The sequence below is a fragment of the Lontra canadensis genome, unplaced genomic scaffold (genome assembly GCF_010015895.1).
Source record: "Lontra canadensis isolate GAN:19392208 unplaced genomic scaffold, GSC_riverotter_1.0 scaffold57, whole genome shotgun sequence".
In the NCBI taxonomy this organism is placed as follows: domain Eukaryota; kingdom Metazoa; phylum Chordata; class Mammalia; order Carnivora; family Mustelidae; genus Lontra; species Lontra canadensis.
In genome coordinates this window covers 11,598,310-11,614,711 of record NW_022631051.1, presented here as the reverse complement: position 1 = coordinate 11,614,711, position 16,402 = coordinate 11,598,310, and the positions used below count along the sequence as shown (strand labels likewise).

The following is a 16,402-nucleotide window of genomic DNA, read 5'->3' as shown; positions in this document are numbered from 1 at the left end:
CGCCTCTGAAACCTAGCCTGTTCATGGGCCCTGAGACCTCGCATCATGGCAGTGGGGATGTAGATCTTTCCAGTCCAGACAGTGCTTCGTTCAACACCCTAGACTCCTAAGAGCCTCCTCTGCTCTAAAAAGTTCTCGAGCCCACAAAGTAAAATGTCATTGTTCCCTAATTTCCTATGGTAGACTCATGTGTATTGAAAAGATGATCGGCAAAAACAGAAAACATACTATTTTTGTAGAAATGCACTCTGTTGGGCACCTGGGTGGCTCAGTTGGTTAAACAGCTGCCTTCAGCTCAGGTAATGATCTCAGGGTCCTGGGATCAAGTCCCACATCAGGCTCCAGGGAGCCCACTTCTTCCTCTTCTACTCTCCCTGCTTGTACTCTCTCTCTCTCTGTCAAATAAAAAAATAAAATCTTTTATTTAAAAAAATATGCACTACTTAAAAAATTTTTTACAGTTTTGTAGACATGAGCAAAGTTATGTGTTGTGTGGAATTTATCATGACAATCCACAATGTGGCTTACCACATTTATCTCCCAGTTGTCTTAAGGTTTGAGTGGGTGATGTGCAACAAGGGAAGTCACAGATAGGAGCCAGAGCTGAGTGCACACACAGGCATGCACACACGCGTGCACATACACACACATCCTCTCATGCCTGTTCTTTCAATCACCTCAGGCAGTAAGGTTCTGCCTCCCGGTGCTCTCCTGAGGTTGACCTCCTGGTACACAGCGGTTAGGCACTTCAGATTCAGATTGTGTACTGGCCTGCTGCTCTCCAGGATTGAACACAGTTTTTAGTGAGTAAATGATTAAAATGATTTTCCTTTTCCGTTCTCCTCAGGACTTAGTGATATGTGCTGATTTGCAGATGGATGAGATCGGTGACCTAATAAGTTATCACTGTAAAAAACAAGGTTTCGTTGAGGAAATGGCAGTGTTTTCATCTTTGGTTTTATTTTATTGATAACTACATTCTCTTAAAAAAAAAAAAAGAAGAAGAAGAAGAAAGAAAGCATTCTTTATTTCACCTAGTAGTTTTTCAGACTTGGAAAAGATTATCAGACTTGTTCCTTGGAGTTCTTCGATTTTTCAGGGGTGCCTCAGAGCTGTAAGCTAGGACTTAAGAGAGCTGGGTAGCTCCTTACCTACTCCCTTTTGAGAGCCTTCAGTTTGAGGAAAGGACCTGCTACCTAAATTGGAAACCCTGTTCTGAGCATCATTAAATAAAAGCACACATTTTTTTAAAGAGCAGTAATGTCTTTTCTAGCATGTATTCTTTCTCACCGAAACCTGCTCCTGATACTAAATATAGGAACTGTTTGGTCATATTTCCCTTAACCCATGTTGCAGCCTCTGTCAGCCATGACCTTTGGCTTTCTTCATGGCTTGAAGTAGTGCATGGACACTAGCTATGGAGGCCACCAGGGTAAGCCATTCGTTAGCTGTCCCTCCCTCTTGGTCCTTTTGATCCCACACTTGCTTCTATTCCTGTACTCTCTACAGGGAAGAAATGTTCAGCTGCTGACTACCGACTAGATCAAGAGAATACTTTGGGGGTGCCTGACAGGTTCAGTCAGAAGTGCATGTGACTCTTAATCTAGGAGTCATGGTTTTGAGCCCCATGTTGGGTATAGAAATTAGAGATTACTTCAGTAAATAAACTTTAAAAGAGAATACTTTGTTTTGGGTCTTGGAGAAAGATGTCAAGCTGCAGAGTAGGCCAAGGGGCCCGTGCTTCACACATAGATCTCACCCAGGACCTGGAAACCACACAGGAGGACAAGTGACCATTGTCTTCCATGACCTTGAAGGCCTGCCATATGTGTTGAAAGATAAATTGGCCATTGCAGAGAGGACTTTTGAGTTAACTTAAGAGAAACATATATATAACACTTCTCCTTCAGATGCCTGCAAAGCAGAATAGTGGTTTAGGAAAAGTTCAGTTTTGTAGGCAGAATTGGGTTTGAACTATGGTCTTCCACTTCTGGCATTTGGCTGATTACGTCACCTTTCTGAGTCTAGGTTTGTGATTGTCAAATGGTCATAATCTCCAGAAGCCCAGATAATAGGCACTCAGTGTGTTGGCTGTTCTCCCCATGGCGATGCTTAGTTCCATTTTTTTGTCGGTCAAGTTTACTTAAGCAGGGAATGGAAAGTAATTCAGTAAATGTTCCTTTGGCTTCTCACTACTGCAAAACCTTTCTTTTTGTAGCTCTGGATTTACTGGACAAAATGTTGACATTCAACCCTCACAAGAGGATTGAAGTAGAACAGGCTCTGGCCCATCCGTATCTGGAGCAGTATTATGACCCAAGCGATGAGGTAAGACCAATACTCCTGGCTGCTTCTTCAGGGATATCTATCAGCCAGGAAGGGCCCAGATACCATACTTAGATTGATCCCAAGAGGTATATGGTGCCACCCCTGGTCCTCTCGGTAGCTCACCTCATCTGCCTTGAGGAACAGTACTGTCAGTACAGCTCGAAACCTCTCCCCACCCCACCCACCAAGCCCCTTCTATCTTAGAAAGCTTCCTCCAGGCCACCTGCAGCAGGGATGGGGCTGCAGGAATGGATGAATAAAGGCGAGCACAGATAAGGGGTCCAAGACTAGAGACCATCGTCATGGTTTGTGGCAGGAAGAGGTACCTAAATCATAGTGCCTTCCTGAGGGTGGAAAGGAGGCCAGCTGCTTGCTTGGGGAGGGGCATTGCAAAGTGAAGGAGGGGTGCGCAGCTTGGATAGTTCCCACTGTGACTTAATGACTTCATGTCTGGTGTACCTCCTTGGGGATGGGGATACAAGAGCCTCTTGTGGTGAGAAATGAGTCCAAAGATGGATGTGGCAGGCCTCTGGAACATGCTGGACAGCCAGGTAAAGATACTCTGTGTCATGTTCTCTCCAGGAAAGTCCTAGTTTCCTGGCCTCTTTGACTCTTCTGAGGCTTTATTCTCTGGACAGTAATAAAGAAAAATACAATATATACCCAAGTTTGGGTCTTTCTCGTTGAGGCTTACGTGTAGAAACCAAGCCTTCACACTCTTGTTTTAAAAGCGGGAGAACCAAGCGGAGTGTGTTAAAAGGGAAAATGGAAGAGGGAAGGAGAAGGTATAAAAGCTAAAAACTGATAAAGAGAAAGAACAAATCAAAAAGAGTATTTCCTAACCAGTTCCCTTCCATCTCTGTCCCCGTCCCCTCAGAAATACTGGGGGCAGCTTGCGAAGATACCTCTAATATTGTAAATGGGAAAGGAGAGGAAAGTGTAAGGTTTGGAGCTCTGACTAGCCCTGTGAGCCTCCCATGTCCTAATCGCAAACCTGGGTGGTAACCCAAACTCAGGGAGTTGGGAAGACCAGAAAAATGGCATATGTAGGACACCAATGTGACCCCACACATGGAGCTGTCCTTCAGAGAGAGAACTAGGTACTTGTTTTTCTCTCATGGACATGAATTCTCTACCCCCTTTCAAGAAACCAGTGCTTAGTGCAGAGTTTGGTGTCCATGTTTCCTTACCCTAAAGGCCTGATTGTGAGGATTACAAAGATAAAATTTAGGAGTGCCTGGTAACTACTAGGCATCCACTGATTGACAGCGGGAATCCTCATCAGATTAGTTCTAGAACATTATGTTAGTTTGGGGGTACTTAAAAATCAAAATATAAATAATATCAATTGACTGATTTCCTTTTATATATGTATATATGGGAATTCCTTAACAGAGACATTTTAAATATGTACTTTTTTTTTTTTTAATTTTTTTATTTGAGAGAGAGAGAGAGAGAGAGCAAGTACACAAGTTGGGGGAAAGGGGCAGAGGGAGAAGGAGAAGCAGACTCTCCACTAAGCCAGGGAGCCTGATGTAGGGCTCGATCCCAGGACCCTGAGATCATGACCTGAGCCGAATGCAGACTCTTAACTGACTGAGCCACCCAGGCACCCCTTTTTAAATACATACTTTAATAGCCTTCTGATTAGTTATAGAGTGTGCTGAAAAATAAAAATGAAAACTCGCAGAAAACTATGACACAGATCACTTTGTAGTCTTGTTACACAGGTATTAAGATTTTGGAGTATTTTCTTCTCGGTCTTATATTTCTGTATCTAAATTAAAAAACAACAAAACAGGCTTCATGTTGTTTAACACAAACGTGCACATTTCTCCCTGATATTAATCTTCCTTACAGCTTCATTTTTTAATGGCTCCATAATATTTTTTCACATGAAAATGCTGTAATGTATTTAAGTACATTGATTTGAGTAGCCTGGCTTTTGATTATATAAACATACCATTACCACCCACACAACAGTGAATTTCTGTTACTTCAACACTTAGTGCCTTAAAAATTTGAAATTGATTTTGGGATTAGTGATAAATTCAGAAGAATGTTCAAAATGGATGTAGTTGGTCCCCATCCATTTATTACATGTTCATACAAAGTGCGCCTTTTGGAGAGCGTAGGTGGGATATGGGTGCGTAAATGCTTTATCAGAGCTCTTGGTTTCCTTCGATTTAAGTGCTGCTGTATACATTTCAGAGTCTAAGCCACAGACATTATGAATCAGTACATGATTATCTCTGCCATAACCACTCTTGTCTGCTCCGCGTCCTGTGCTCTCCTACAGCCCATCGCTGAGGCGCCATTCAAGTTTGACATGGAGCTGGACGACCTGCCCAAGGAAAAGCTCAAAGAGCTCATCTTCGAAGAGACAGCTAGATTCCAGCCGGGATACAGATCTTAAATTTATCAGGTACCTAGAGCTTTAGCCACACGATAAACCCTGGTGAGGGAGAGAGAATATGAATTAAATGTTATTAAAAAGAAAGATTTCCTTGAGTTCCATGTGGAAGCTTCCTATGCTTAAGTCAGAAAGTCTGGTGAACAATGCAGTGGTATCAGTAAGATTTTCAAAAAATTGTGTTCAAAAAAAAAAAAAGGAAATGTAGTTCTTGATTTTAGAGAACATCCATAAAGAGGGGAGAGAATAGTGTGGAAACTCGAGGGAGTGAAGGAGTGAGGATAGTGTTCAAGTCTGTAGAAATGAGCAGCGAAGTCAAGAATTACAACCAGGCCTGAAGCATTTGCTGGAGAAATGCTTTGGACAGAGCAGCCCAGGAGAGGCTGGAGGTGTTTCTCCGCAGACAGCAGGGTCATGCACAGCCTGGTGGCTGGTGGCTACAGGGCTGCTGTGCCTGCAGCAAAACAGAGGCTCCGTGAGGGTGGCGAGAGAAGAGTGGCTTCTGTGGCGGTATGCGTCTGATAAAACTGTGTCTCTGCTCCATTCTTTCTGCCCTGTCCATTCTGTTTTCATACGTTGGAATCTAGAGACGGTGGTTCAGGCTGAGGGTTGGCAGTTGCAAGGCTCAAAAGCAGAAGCTGCTTGGGGTGTTTCACACAGACACCGTGTAACTGGTCAGAGGGCTTTAGAAGGGCTGGACAGGAAAGGGCGGGGTTACCTGCAGTAACTCCAGGAAGCTGTTCCCCAGGGGCCTCCAGCTAAAGGAGCAAAAGTAAAACGGTGTTAGCCAGGGTCCTTGATCATCACACAGCTAGGGTGCTGGGCACCTGCTGTAACTGCAGCTGTTAGAGCATCACTGTTGCTGAGAATGGGGTCAGGAGCCTGTATTGCCACTGATGGGGGCACTCTATGGAGCCTGAAGTTGCCGTTAACTATCCAGTGCCTATGAAACCAGGAGCCTCCCTCCTCCTCAAAAGTCGTGTGTCACTAAGAAGCAGAAAAAAGGAAACCTAGCTTTTCCTGCATTGCTGGCCTTTGGCAGAATCTCATCAGAAGCCAGTCACCAGTGAAGTCCAGCAGTACAGTTGACAATCTCCCAGCCCTGTCATTAAGGACAGAGGACAAAGGAAGGGTAGAGAGAATCTGAGGACTGACATAGCCGGCTCAGCCTTAGGGGGCCGTGGAAACCAGGCAGAATAAGGCTGGGAACCAGTAGAGAGTACACTCTTCTAGTGTGGAGGAGAGAAAATGGGGTTTTCAGAAGTCTGGTATCTAAGCATGGAGGGTTGGAGGAGAAGACTGGGTGGGAGAAGAGCTCAAAATGAATCTGTGAACTCCCAGACCAGAGGGCTAGAGGCTTGGACGAGGGCTGTGGAGGCAAGAAGTGGTGTTCGGCAGAGTGGAGGGAATGCAGTCTGAAAGACTCCAGATTTACTGACCCTAGCACCTGACACTGGACACTGGACATGTCCTAAAAGACAAACTCAAAGTGAAGTGTGGAAGAAGCACCGGCTTGTGGGACATTAGGAACAAGCTGATAAATAAGCCCTTGGGGATGGGGAAGAGGCTGAGGAGGACAGAGTTCTAGCAAGGCTTGGATTCATTTATCCTTTCATACCCCATGATGTTAGAGTCTATTAAAGTATTTATGTATAATGATCTGCAGGGTCACTCACTGACAAAACGTCAGACCCCAGGACCCAACCGCTTTGACTACTTGAGTCTCCTTGGGTTCTCCATCCTGGTCCCTTTGCTTGGTGCTCACAGTGGAAGGGGTCCTCTCTCTCCCAGAGCTTGCTTCCCTGTGTCTGCACAAGGTCAGATCAGCTGCATCAGGGTTTTGAAGATAAAGTTTTATCTGGCCCTTTACAAGTACAGGTTTTCTGACCCCTGGCCTAGAATACTATTGAGCCGAGCTACTTCGGTTGCTTTTCTTTCTTCACAATCCTTTTAACAGCTCATTTTCCTGAAGTCCGTTGGTGGCCTCTGTTTTTCCCCATCTTTTTCTTGGTGAGCTCACATATACTGCATACTTCCTCTGGGACAGGCACATGTTAGACTCCCTGGGGAGCAAAGCAAACCTAAACCTGGCCCCAAAGGAGCACACGGTTTAGTAGGGGACAAAGACAAACAGAACTGCCATGCATATTTTTAGTGTGAGAGAGAATGCCAGGAAGGAGGGAGGCGCTTGGCAGTGTGGGGCTGGGGAGTCAGATCTGCATGGGAAGCTGAAGCCCAGGCTTACTAAGGAGCCCGCCTCTCCCTCACAGGCATCTTCGGGGTCCTGAAGCATCAGGAAGGTGATTCTAGGGCACTAAGGATGTTGGGTGACCCAGAGAGCAAGGTACCCTTGGGACTACTGGCACAGCTGCTGGAGGAGGAGGGCAGTGCAACTGCCACAGGTGAACGAGACAAAGGCAAATGTGCTCCTAGGGCTTCAGGGCGCAACTGCTGGCCTGATGTCTCCTGACGGAGGCCATGGCGGCTGCAAGTGTCCACCCCACTTCTGAGAGTCCAGGACTAGGACTTGTTACCAGGGAAGGGGTGGCAAAGACATTCACTCTGTGTTTAGTTCACTTTCACCACGGGAGCAAAAGGCACAGTACATGATTATAGCCTGACTTTTTTCCCCCAACTTTTTGTTACTGAATCATAATTGACATATTAGCTTCAGGTGTACAGCATAATGATTTGGTTTTTTTGGGGGTTTTTTTTGTTTTTTTTTTTTTTTTTTAAGATTTTCATTCATTTGGGGCGCCTGGGTGGCTCAGTTGGTTAAGCAGCTGCCTTCAGCTTGGGTCATGATTCCAGGGTCCTGGGGTCGAGCCCCGCATCGGGCTCCCTGCTTAGCAGAGAGCCTGCTTCTCTCTCCCTCTGCCTGCCGCTCTGCTTACTTACACTCTCTCTCTATCTCTCCATCAAATAAATAAATAAAATCTTAAAAAAAAAAAAAAGATTTTCATTCATTTATTTGACAGAGATCACAAGTAGGCAGAGAAGCAGGCACAGAGAGAGAGGGGGGCAAGCAGGCTCCTTGCTGAGCAGAGAGCCCGATGCGGGGCTCGATTCCAGACCCTTGAGATCATGACCTGAGCCAAAGGCAGAGGCTTAACCCACTGAGCCATCCAGGTACCCCTGATTTGATTTTTATACATCACAAAATGATCATCTCTGTAGATCTAGTTACCCAGTGTTTCTTAAATTACAATTTTTAACTATTTTGAAAAGTTTGAGTTTTACAATAGAAATCCGTTTTCTCCCATATCTGTTCATCTGTTCCTCCATCTACCTGTCAGTCTATCTTACTTCTTTCTTAATGCATTTCCAAGGAGGTCCCAACATCTAGATTGGCTTATAATTTAGTCATTAGAATATAAAAGTAAATCCAGAGGAAGGTGGAGCTGGGGGCACTCATTAAATTCTGGTTCAGGTTCTTTCACAAACATTTTATTTTGATGCTCACAGCAACACTGACTGAAGTCAGTATACAGCCCATGTTTATGATTGAGGAAACTGAAGATTGCACATATTTAAGCATTTTGCTGAAGATTATACGCTGTTGGCAAAGTTAGGCAGCTCTGGGTCTTTGGACCCGGAAATCCCATTTTCTTCTAAGTTCAGTATGCTGCCTTGGAGTAGTAGTTCTGTGCCCTGGAAAAGGTTGAGGAGCTCATTCACAATACTATACCACAATGTTACTGAGTTCCCAGCCTGCAACAGTGAGATTAGATGCTACAAACTGGAGCGTCAGGGAGGTACAGGTGCTGGAACATACAGGGACTTTAAAGAAAGGTGATGTTGACTGCCCAGCCACATAGGAAAGAACTAGAAAACATGCCCACACAGGACCTCAGAGCACAGCCATGGGGACCCCTTTGCGGGAAGGGATAGCAAAGCCTACTCCAGGAAAAGCCTCACGTGTCCCCTCCTTGACTCATCACAGGCTTTACTGATGCCCTGAGTGGTCTGAAATGATCAGGGGGGTGTTCATTATATTTCGTTTAAGTGGGTCAGTTTTAGATAATGTGTCCACTGAAAAGTTAAAAATATGCCCGTGGTTAACTTTGTGACAAGCCTCCTGATGCTAGAGGCTGGTGAAGGTAGGTGCCTGACTTCTTCCTCTTCTGCCTTTTGGTGAATTTTCTCAAACCGATTGATTTCTCCCAGCCAGTAGATTTGGCTGCAGTTCAGAAGAGCATATATCTAGAGGGACGTCATTTCCCATCTCCGAGTCCATCTCCTTGTCAGAGAGTTGGGTTTTAACAATCATTCTTCCTGCCCTGACTCCTGAGTGGTAGATGAACTCCCATTTTGCCTGAAAGTGCATTGTGAAATACCAAAGTGACATTCTGCTAGATCATACTAGCAGACATTTCACAACAGTAAGGGTCTCTCCAAAGGGAAGATCTATTTTGTTTGCATTTTGCTTGTTTTTACAAGCTCTGCAGAGGATTCTGATGCTTACCCTTGAAAACTATTAGCTTATAAAGGGTTAGAGTAAATTTGATTTGTAATATAATCTCTTCATGTAAAATAGAGATATTACCATAATGAAGGGGGGAAGGTGTGCTTCTTGTACTTTGTTGGTGTGACACTTCTAGTAGACCTCTTGCAGGTGGCCCACATGCAGACATCTGGAGAGCCAGGTGGGTCCTGTCAAGTATAATGAGTGAAGACTGTCTGCAGGATGCCACCTGCTGTCTCTCAGGGAGCTGTCCTTCAGGACTGGTGGGGCCACAGCTATCAGATCACCCCAGACCTACGTGATCAGAACTATCTGCTGCTCCTGAGAACCATGCCATGGCTCCCTGCCTCACCAGAATCCAAGCCCACCAACCTCACACTTCCAGCCAGTACTTCATTTTGCTTGTCCTGCTTTGTTGCAGTTACAGGGAACTTGACTTAAAACAACATGCTTGGCACTGTGTGGTTGATTCTGTCCTAACTCGACATCCAGAGAGGGAAAGAGACCTGGTAAGAAGAGGAGGTAGCAGGAGTGCCTGGCTGGCTCAGTCAGTGGAGCGTGTGACTCTTGATCTCAGGGTGCAAGTTTGAGTCCCACATTGGGTGTAGAGATTTAAAAAAAAAAGAAAAAGAAGTCACAGATGAATGTTTTGCGTGTGTGTGTTTTAGAAGGGCGAGGAGAGAGGGAGAAGGAAAGAGTCTTAAGCAGGCTCCATGCCTCGCGTGGAGCCTGATGTGGGGCTTGGTCTCATAACCCTGAGATCCTGAGCCAAAATCAGGAGTTGGACACTTAACCAGCTGAGCCATGCAGGCTCCCCAAATGTGTGGGGTTTTTTCCCTCGAGATTTTATTTACTTGCGAGAGAGCGTGAGCAAGAGAGTACAAGCAGAGGGAGGGGCTGAGGGACAGGGAGAAGCAGACTCCGTGCTGAGCAGGGAGCCTGACATGGGGCTCAATCCCAGGATCCCAAGATCACGACATGAGCCTAAGTCAGACGCTTAACTGACTAAGCCACCCAGGTATCTCCCAAATGTGTGTTCCTTCTTTTTTTTCTTTTTTTTTTTTTAAGATTTTTATTTATTTGACAGACACAGTGAGAGAGGGAACATAAGCAGGGAAAATGGGAGAGAGGGAGAAGCAGGATTCCCGCTGAGCAGGGAGCCCAATGTGTGGCTTGATCCCAGGAAACTGGTACCATGACCTGAGCCACCCAAGGACCCCCCCAAATATGTGTTCTTTACAAAGACCTTCAGATCCTGGTCTTGACCATTGGAGTGGTGGGTACTGTAGTTAATAAAAGGCACCTGAGGAACACTGAAGTCTGCTGAGCTGCAAGTGTGCATGCGTGCGTGTGTTCCCTATTTCACAGAAGCCTTCTCTGAGGTGCCCAAGGAGAGGCGCCTGCAGACTGGAGGCCGAGCCCACTCCTTCAGAGCTGCCCTGTGATGCGCGTGCCCTCGTGGTGGTTCCAGGTGAAATGACCTTTCCCCTCTGCTTCCCATTTTTCCAGTTTTCATAATGTTGGTACATTCTTTTCAGTTGTCCGTTTTCCTGATATTGCTGCTAGTGTTTTAATGTGGGTCATTCTTAACTCATAGCTTGCTTGTTTGTTTTTCAATAGGACAAGGGCTCAGAGGACTGGACGTGCTCAGACATCGGTGTTGTTCTTCCCAGTTCTTGACCCCGGTCCTGTCTCCAGTCCGTCTCGGCTTACCCACCTTGACTCCTTTGAGCCGTTCGGAGGGGCGGTTTCTGGTAGTTGTGGCTTTTATGCTTTCAAAGAATTCCTTCAGTCCAGAGAACTGTTCCTGGCATCCCTGTGTGTGTCACCCACTGGTGACCTGTGGCAGTATGTACTTTCAGTGCACCTACTGCTTACCGTTGCTTTAGTCACTAATCGCTTTCTGGTTTGAAAGATGCAGTGGTTCCTCCCTCTCCTGAATCCTTCCTATGTGCCGCCCTGCTGACCCATACAGTCACACCAGAGATAGTTCTTTCCAAATTGGCTCTCGTCACTGGCATCTCACTTTATGATAGGGAAGGCTACTACCTAGGGCACTTTAAGTCAGTGACAGCCCTTTATTTGCACTTCACCTTTTCACCATCAGCGTTTCCCCGGAGCAGGAGCGTGTGGAAACACCTGGGATGTCTTTGCAGCCTGCAGCAGGTGCTCCCATCTCGGGAACCTTTGGGGGCACTTGCCCGTGTCTTTTCTCATATCATGTTAGTCACTAGCATATTTAAGGTTTGTGCTGTTTGCCCAGCTTTTAGAAAACTCATTTTTCTAAATAAAAGAAAGAAGTACTGCACCCAGCAACTTCACTCCCTAGATTTACTGTGGTTTCTCACACCATTCATAGAGGTAAAACACTCGCTCAGATGTGTTATCTGCAGTACTGTTTGCAAGGCTTACACAGAAAGATTGAAAGTGGCAGCTGCACTCGGGATTTAGTGAGAGATGGACACCGGTCGCAGCAGAGCACTAAGAAAAGTGTGTGGAGAAGCAGCCCGCAGGCCAGCCGGATGTCACGGGGCAGAGCTGCACACGCAGGGGTACGCATGCCCCCAAGCTCCTTCACACGGCGTGCCACGTTCAGGGTAGCCACGTCCAATGCCTCAGGATTTAGCAGAGAGGAGCCCTGCGTCTTTAAATGAGAAAGTGTACAATTCTTTTTCCTCCTCCAGCATGTCAGCATCTCAAGTTCATTTTTCAACCTACGATATAACAATTTGTAATAAAGCCTTCATGAGCTCATGACATGAAGCACTGTTCTGTCGTCAAGTACTCTCAAATGTTTCTGATACCGCTGAGCTAAGACCATGAGAAAAAGCTAGCACTAAGTCATGTTTGGAGCTCTAGCCCATATTATCCTGATCTCTTTAAGTATTTGTTCCTGCCACTGCATACTGTGGCGTTGACTTGGTGTTCTGTCCCAGTGCGGTGCCTCCTCTTTACTCCCCCACTGCTCTCTGTGGTGAGAAATTTGCCTTGTTCAATAATTACTGTACCCTCGCATGACTGTTACAGCTTTCTGTGCAGAGATGACTGTCCAAGTGCCACATGCCTATGATTGAAACGAAAAATTTATTGTTACCTCTGAGTTTGTGTTCCACGGAAATGCTATCCAGCAGATCACTTAGGAAAACTAATTCTATTTTTAGCTTTTCATTTCTCAGCTGTCCTTTTTTTCTCGTTTGATTTTTGACAGCAATGGAGAATGGGTTATATAAAGACTGCCTGCTAATATGAACAGAAATGCACTTGTAATTCATGAAAATAAATGTACATCTTCGATCTTCATATTCATGTTAAGATTCAGTGTCGATTTCCTCTGGATCAGCGTGTCCAAATGGACAGTCAGCTCCACTCTGTGCTTGGAGCAGAAATGCTTGGGGGCCTCCTCTTTCCACCCAGGGAACTGCCCCAACACTGGTTTACATAAAATGATTTAGAAGGCATTTCTGTAGGTCCTGGTTTCCCTTTGCATAGCAGAGAATCGACTCTCTGACATATTCCTTTACTCAAAACATAGGTCTAAAATAATATGTCAAACTATGATGAAGATGCCCAAACGTCTCAGGTTGGATTCTCTGGTTCTTTCTAAAGAGGGCCTGCCTGTGTGCCCCAGAAATGCTGCTGGGCACCGGCTGGGTGCTGGGAAGGACTGCCCAGTGTCACTTGGCCCACACCAACCAGCCAGGGTGCTGATGTTCACACCTCACGGGTTAACAAAGGATGGCTGACGCAGCCTCAGAGATCAGAACCACATCTAGATTCTTGCCCTAAAGTACGTGATTTTCATCTCCATGCACAGAGCTGCCATGTAAAGGTCTGCACGGCATTGATAGGATAGAGGTTTGACTGTTAACTTGATATATTGGTGAGTCACTTTTCATTTTCAAAGAAGCATTGACAGTTTTCTTACTCTTATTTCTTTGTCCTTTTTAAATGGAATGTTAGTATTATGAGGTTAATCTGCAGTCATCTAAATAGAAAGCCATAGCCTTGGTTACTAATACCTGGGGACTGCAGGCTGTCCCATCCCCCTCGCTGGTACTGTGGAGTCAGATTGGCATGAAACCACTAACTGCATTCTAGAATCACTATAGTCGTAAGTTGTGTGCTTCTTATTAATCATGCCAAACTTGGTTTAACAGGTCAGAGAATTGTCATAATCAAGGTACCTGTGAAAAGTACTAGCTATTATCGTGTGATAGGCTTGTCATTTGGAATCTTCTTATATCTCTAAAAATGTACCGCTTAGATCATCCAGATTCCTTATTGGTGATACTGAATGCCTCCATTTTTAGTATGCTCAGATAAGCTTTCAGACTAATGGCTTTTTTGGTGTCTAAAAAGTAAGCAAAAAATTTCTATTGAAACATTCCAGTCTTTTCATTTAGTGTGAAACAAAATACCTAACAAAGCCAGTGGAATGGATTTGAGAGAACTCATGACGACTCTGTGCTGACACAAGTCTTCAAAGCTGATGGAGACACGCAGACCATTTTGATGCATGGGTAGAAGAATACCATTGTGTTTGTGTGCAGTACACAGTGCGTGGTGTGTTCACAGTCTGTCCTGCTGCTGCAGGCATAGGTGATGGGTGTGTGGGGTCCTGCTGGCTTTTGGAGCCACACGTGGCTTATCATTGGTTGTGTCTAAGTAAAGAGTCACACATGTATGCTGCCCACACCGCATGCCACATAACGTTCAAACCATTTAGAGGAGACTGTTTGACCTTTATTTGCTTATATGTTAATACGGTTTTTAAATTGGTAACTTTTATATAGTATGGTAACAGTATGTTAATACACACATATGCACACATGCTTTGGGTCCTTCCATAATACTTTTATATTTGTAAATCAATGTTTTGGAGCAATCCCAAGTTTAAGGGAAATATTTTTGTAAATGTAGTGGTTTTGAAAATCTGAGCAATCCTTTTGCTTATTCATTTTTAAAGCATTTGTGCTTTAAAATTGTCGTGCTGGTGTTTGAAATATGATACTCGTATAGTGCAGATGAGAAGCATGTAACAGTAGATCTGTGGTCTCTCTCACTGTAAGCCAGTTCGGCATCATGGATCGGAAACGACTGGGAATCCAGAGGGAATTCTCTAGGGTTGCACCAGGTTTACCTAAAGCTTGTTGCCTTTTTTGTGCTGTTCATCCATGTAGAGCACTCGAGAAAGTTCTGAAACTGCTTTGTATCTGCTTTGTACTGTTGTGCCTTCTTGGTATTGTACCCCAAAACTCTGCATAGATTATTTAGTATAATGGTAAGTTAAAAACAAATGTTAAAGGAAGATTTTATTAAGAATCTGAATGTTTATTCATTATATTGTTACAGTTTAACATTTATTTGTGGTATTTGTGATTTGGTTAATCTGTATAAAAATTGTAAGTAGAAAGGTTTATATTTCATCTTAATTCTTTTGATGTTGTAAACGTACTTTTTAAAAGATGGATTATTTGAATGTTTATGGCACCTGACTTGTAAAAAAAAAAAACTACAAAAAAAATTAGAATCATTAAATTGTGTCCCTGTGTTACCAAAATAACATAGTACTGTGCATGTATAGCTTAATTGGAATTTCATATGTGAACATAGGAAGTCGTCTAGTCCTTTATTACAGTGCTTCCCAAATGAGTGTGTTTGTAATTTGACTTTGCTTATAGTAATCAGTGATAGAACCATAAGCTGGTACTCTGAAGGCCAGTGGGATTTTAGTGCTCCATCAGGTTTTCCAGATTGTTCTTCAGATGCTTGGCTGTAGAAGGGGGAAGAAGGCAGTGCTGGGAGTTCAGACACGGTGCCCATGTGCGTCTCTTCTCATCTTCCTAAGCTTCAGCACCACAGCTGCCAAGGCAGGTGTCCTTGGCGGCCTCTGTTTTCAGACCCAAGATACCATGAATGTATTAGGGACTCTTGGACATTTGGTTCTTCTCAATATTAGGCATCATGCAATGACTTAGAGAACAGAAATACTGGAAAATGTTTTGGTTTGGTGGTATAGAAAGAGCACAAGCTTTGGGCCCATAAATGTGGGTTCAAAACCCACCGTCTGCTGATAACTGCAGCTGGCTTTGGGCCCGTCATTGTGCTGTTCTGTGCTTCAGCCTGTTGTACGCTCAGACCTTCAACTGGAAAGTGGAACTTGGCATGTCATAAAGATCATACAAATACATTTTAAGTTTCTAGCTCAGTACCTCAAAAGAAAGTAAATAGTAGATCTTTCAAAATGCTTTATATATTTATTTGTTTTTATTTATTTGTTGTAAGGTAGCACTAAAACATCTGTTAACTACCTGCTTTCTATTCATCTGAGTGGGGAGGACCGTCTGAACATTTTTCAGGGAAATGAACTGATCTCGCCTAAATTGATGGGTATTTGAAATGTTCATGGAATTATGCATTAACTTTCCCTTTGAGAGATCAACACTGTTGTCCCAAATGCTGTGGAAACCAATTGTAATGATCATCTTCCTTCAGCAGAAGGAATTAATAATCTTTTTTTTTCCACATTAATTATGATGAGCTCCTTTTCTTGGCAGTGGTGCAGCCATTCCAGTTGGCAGTATAGACTCAGATCTTGGTTGGTTCTCTGTATTTAATCAGAACCAGAACGTTCAGAGCTGACCAGTGACCACACTGCTCTTCTCTGGGGAGAGCAGAAGCCAAGCCCAGGTCACGGGGTAACAGCAGGTAGAGGCAGGTGCAGACCTCCCTGAAGCCCCAAGTGTGGAGGAAGGACAGAGATTGGGGGTGTCCACAGGGGAGCAGTGAAGGGAAGGTTTTCGTCAATGATGGACTTAACCACATTTGAATCTGAGGAGACCGACCCAGAGAGGGGACAGTGTTACTGGGCCTCACAGGGCCGAGGGCCAGGGAAGCACGGGGGATGTCAAGGTGGACGTGGCACAAGGGGCTCGCTCTCTCTGAGTCTGGCACCAAGGAAAGCTGAAGACAAAGGTCCTTTGAAGAAAAGGTAGAGAGGAGGATATGGAATGAGGTTGTGTCCCATGACAGGTGTTTTTTAGGCGAAGTGGGAAACAGGGTCTCTTGAGAATAAGAAAGAGCCAGTAATGAAAGCAGAAATGAGAGGAATGCGTGTCCCTGGAGGCCTGGCTGAGGTGATGCCCGTAAGTCTGTTGTGTAGTGCCAGGGCAAGACAGGCCCAAGGAGGCTGGAAG

At 44.7% G+C, this 16,402-nt stretch overlaps 1 protein-coding gene across 1 annotated transcript in view; it reads left to right on the top strand.

The window, feature by feature from the left end:
- The window catches only part of MAPK1 (mitogen-activated protein kinase 1), a 112,445-nt gene extending 97,679 nt beyond the window's left edge, over positions 1–14,766 (top strand). The window contains exons 7-9 of the mRNA XM_032875987.1: positions 2,219–2,328; positions 4,628–4,753; positions 10,827–14,766. Coding sequence (XP_032731878.1) covers positions 2,219–2,328; positions 4,628–4,744 — 227 coding nt within the window. The 3' untranslated portion in view covers positions 4,745–4,753; positions 10,827–14,766. The remainder of the gene's footprint in view (positions 1–2,218; positions 2,329–4,627; positions 4,754–10,826) is intronic.
- Positions 14,767–16,402: the final 1,636 nt, after the last annotated feature.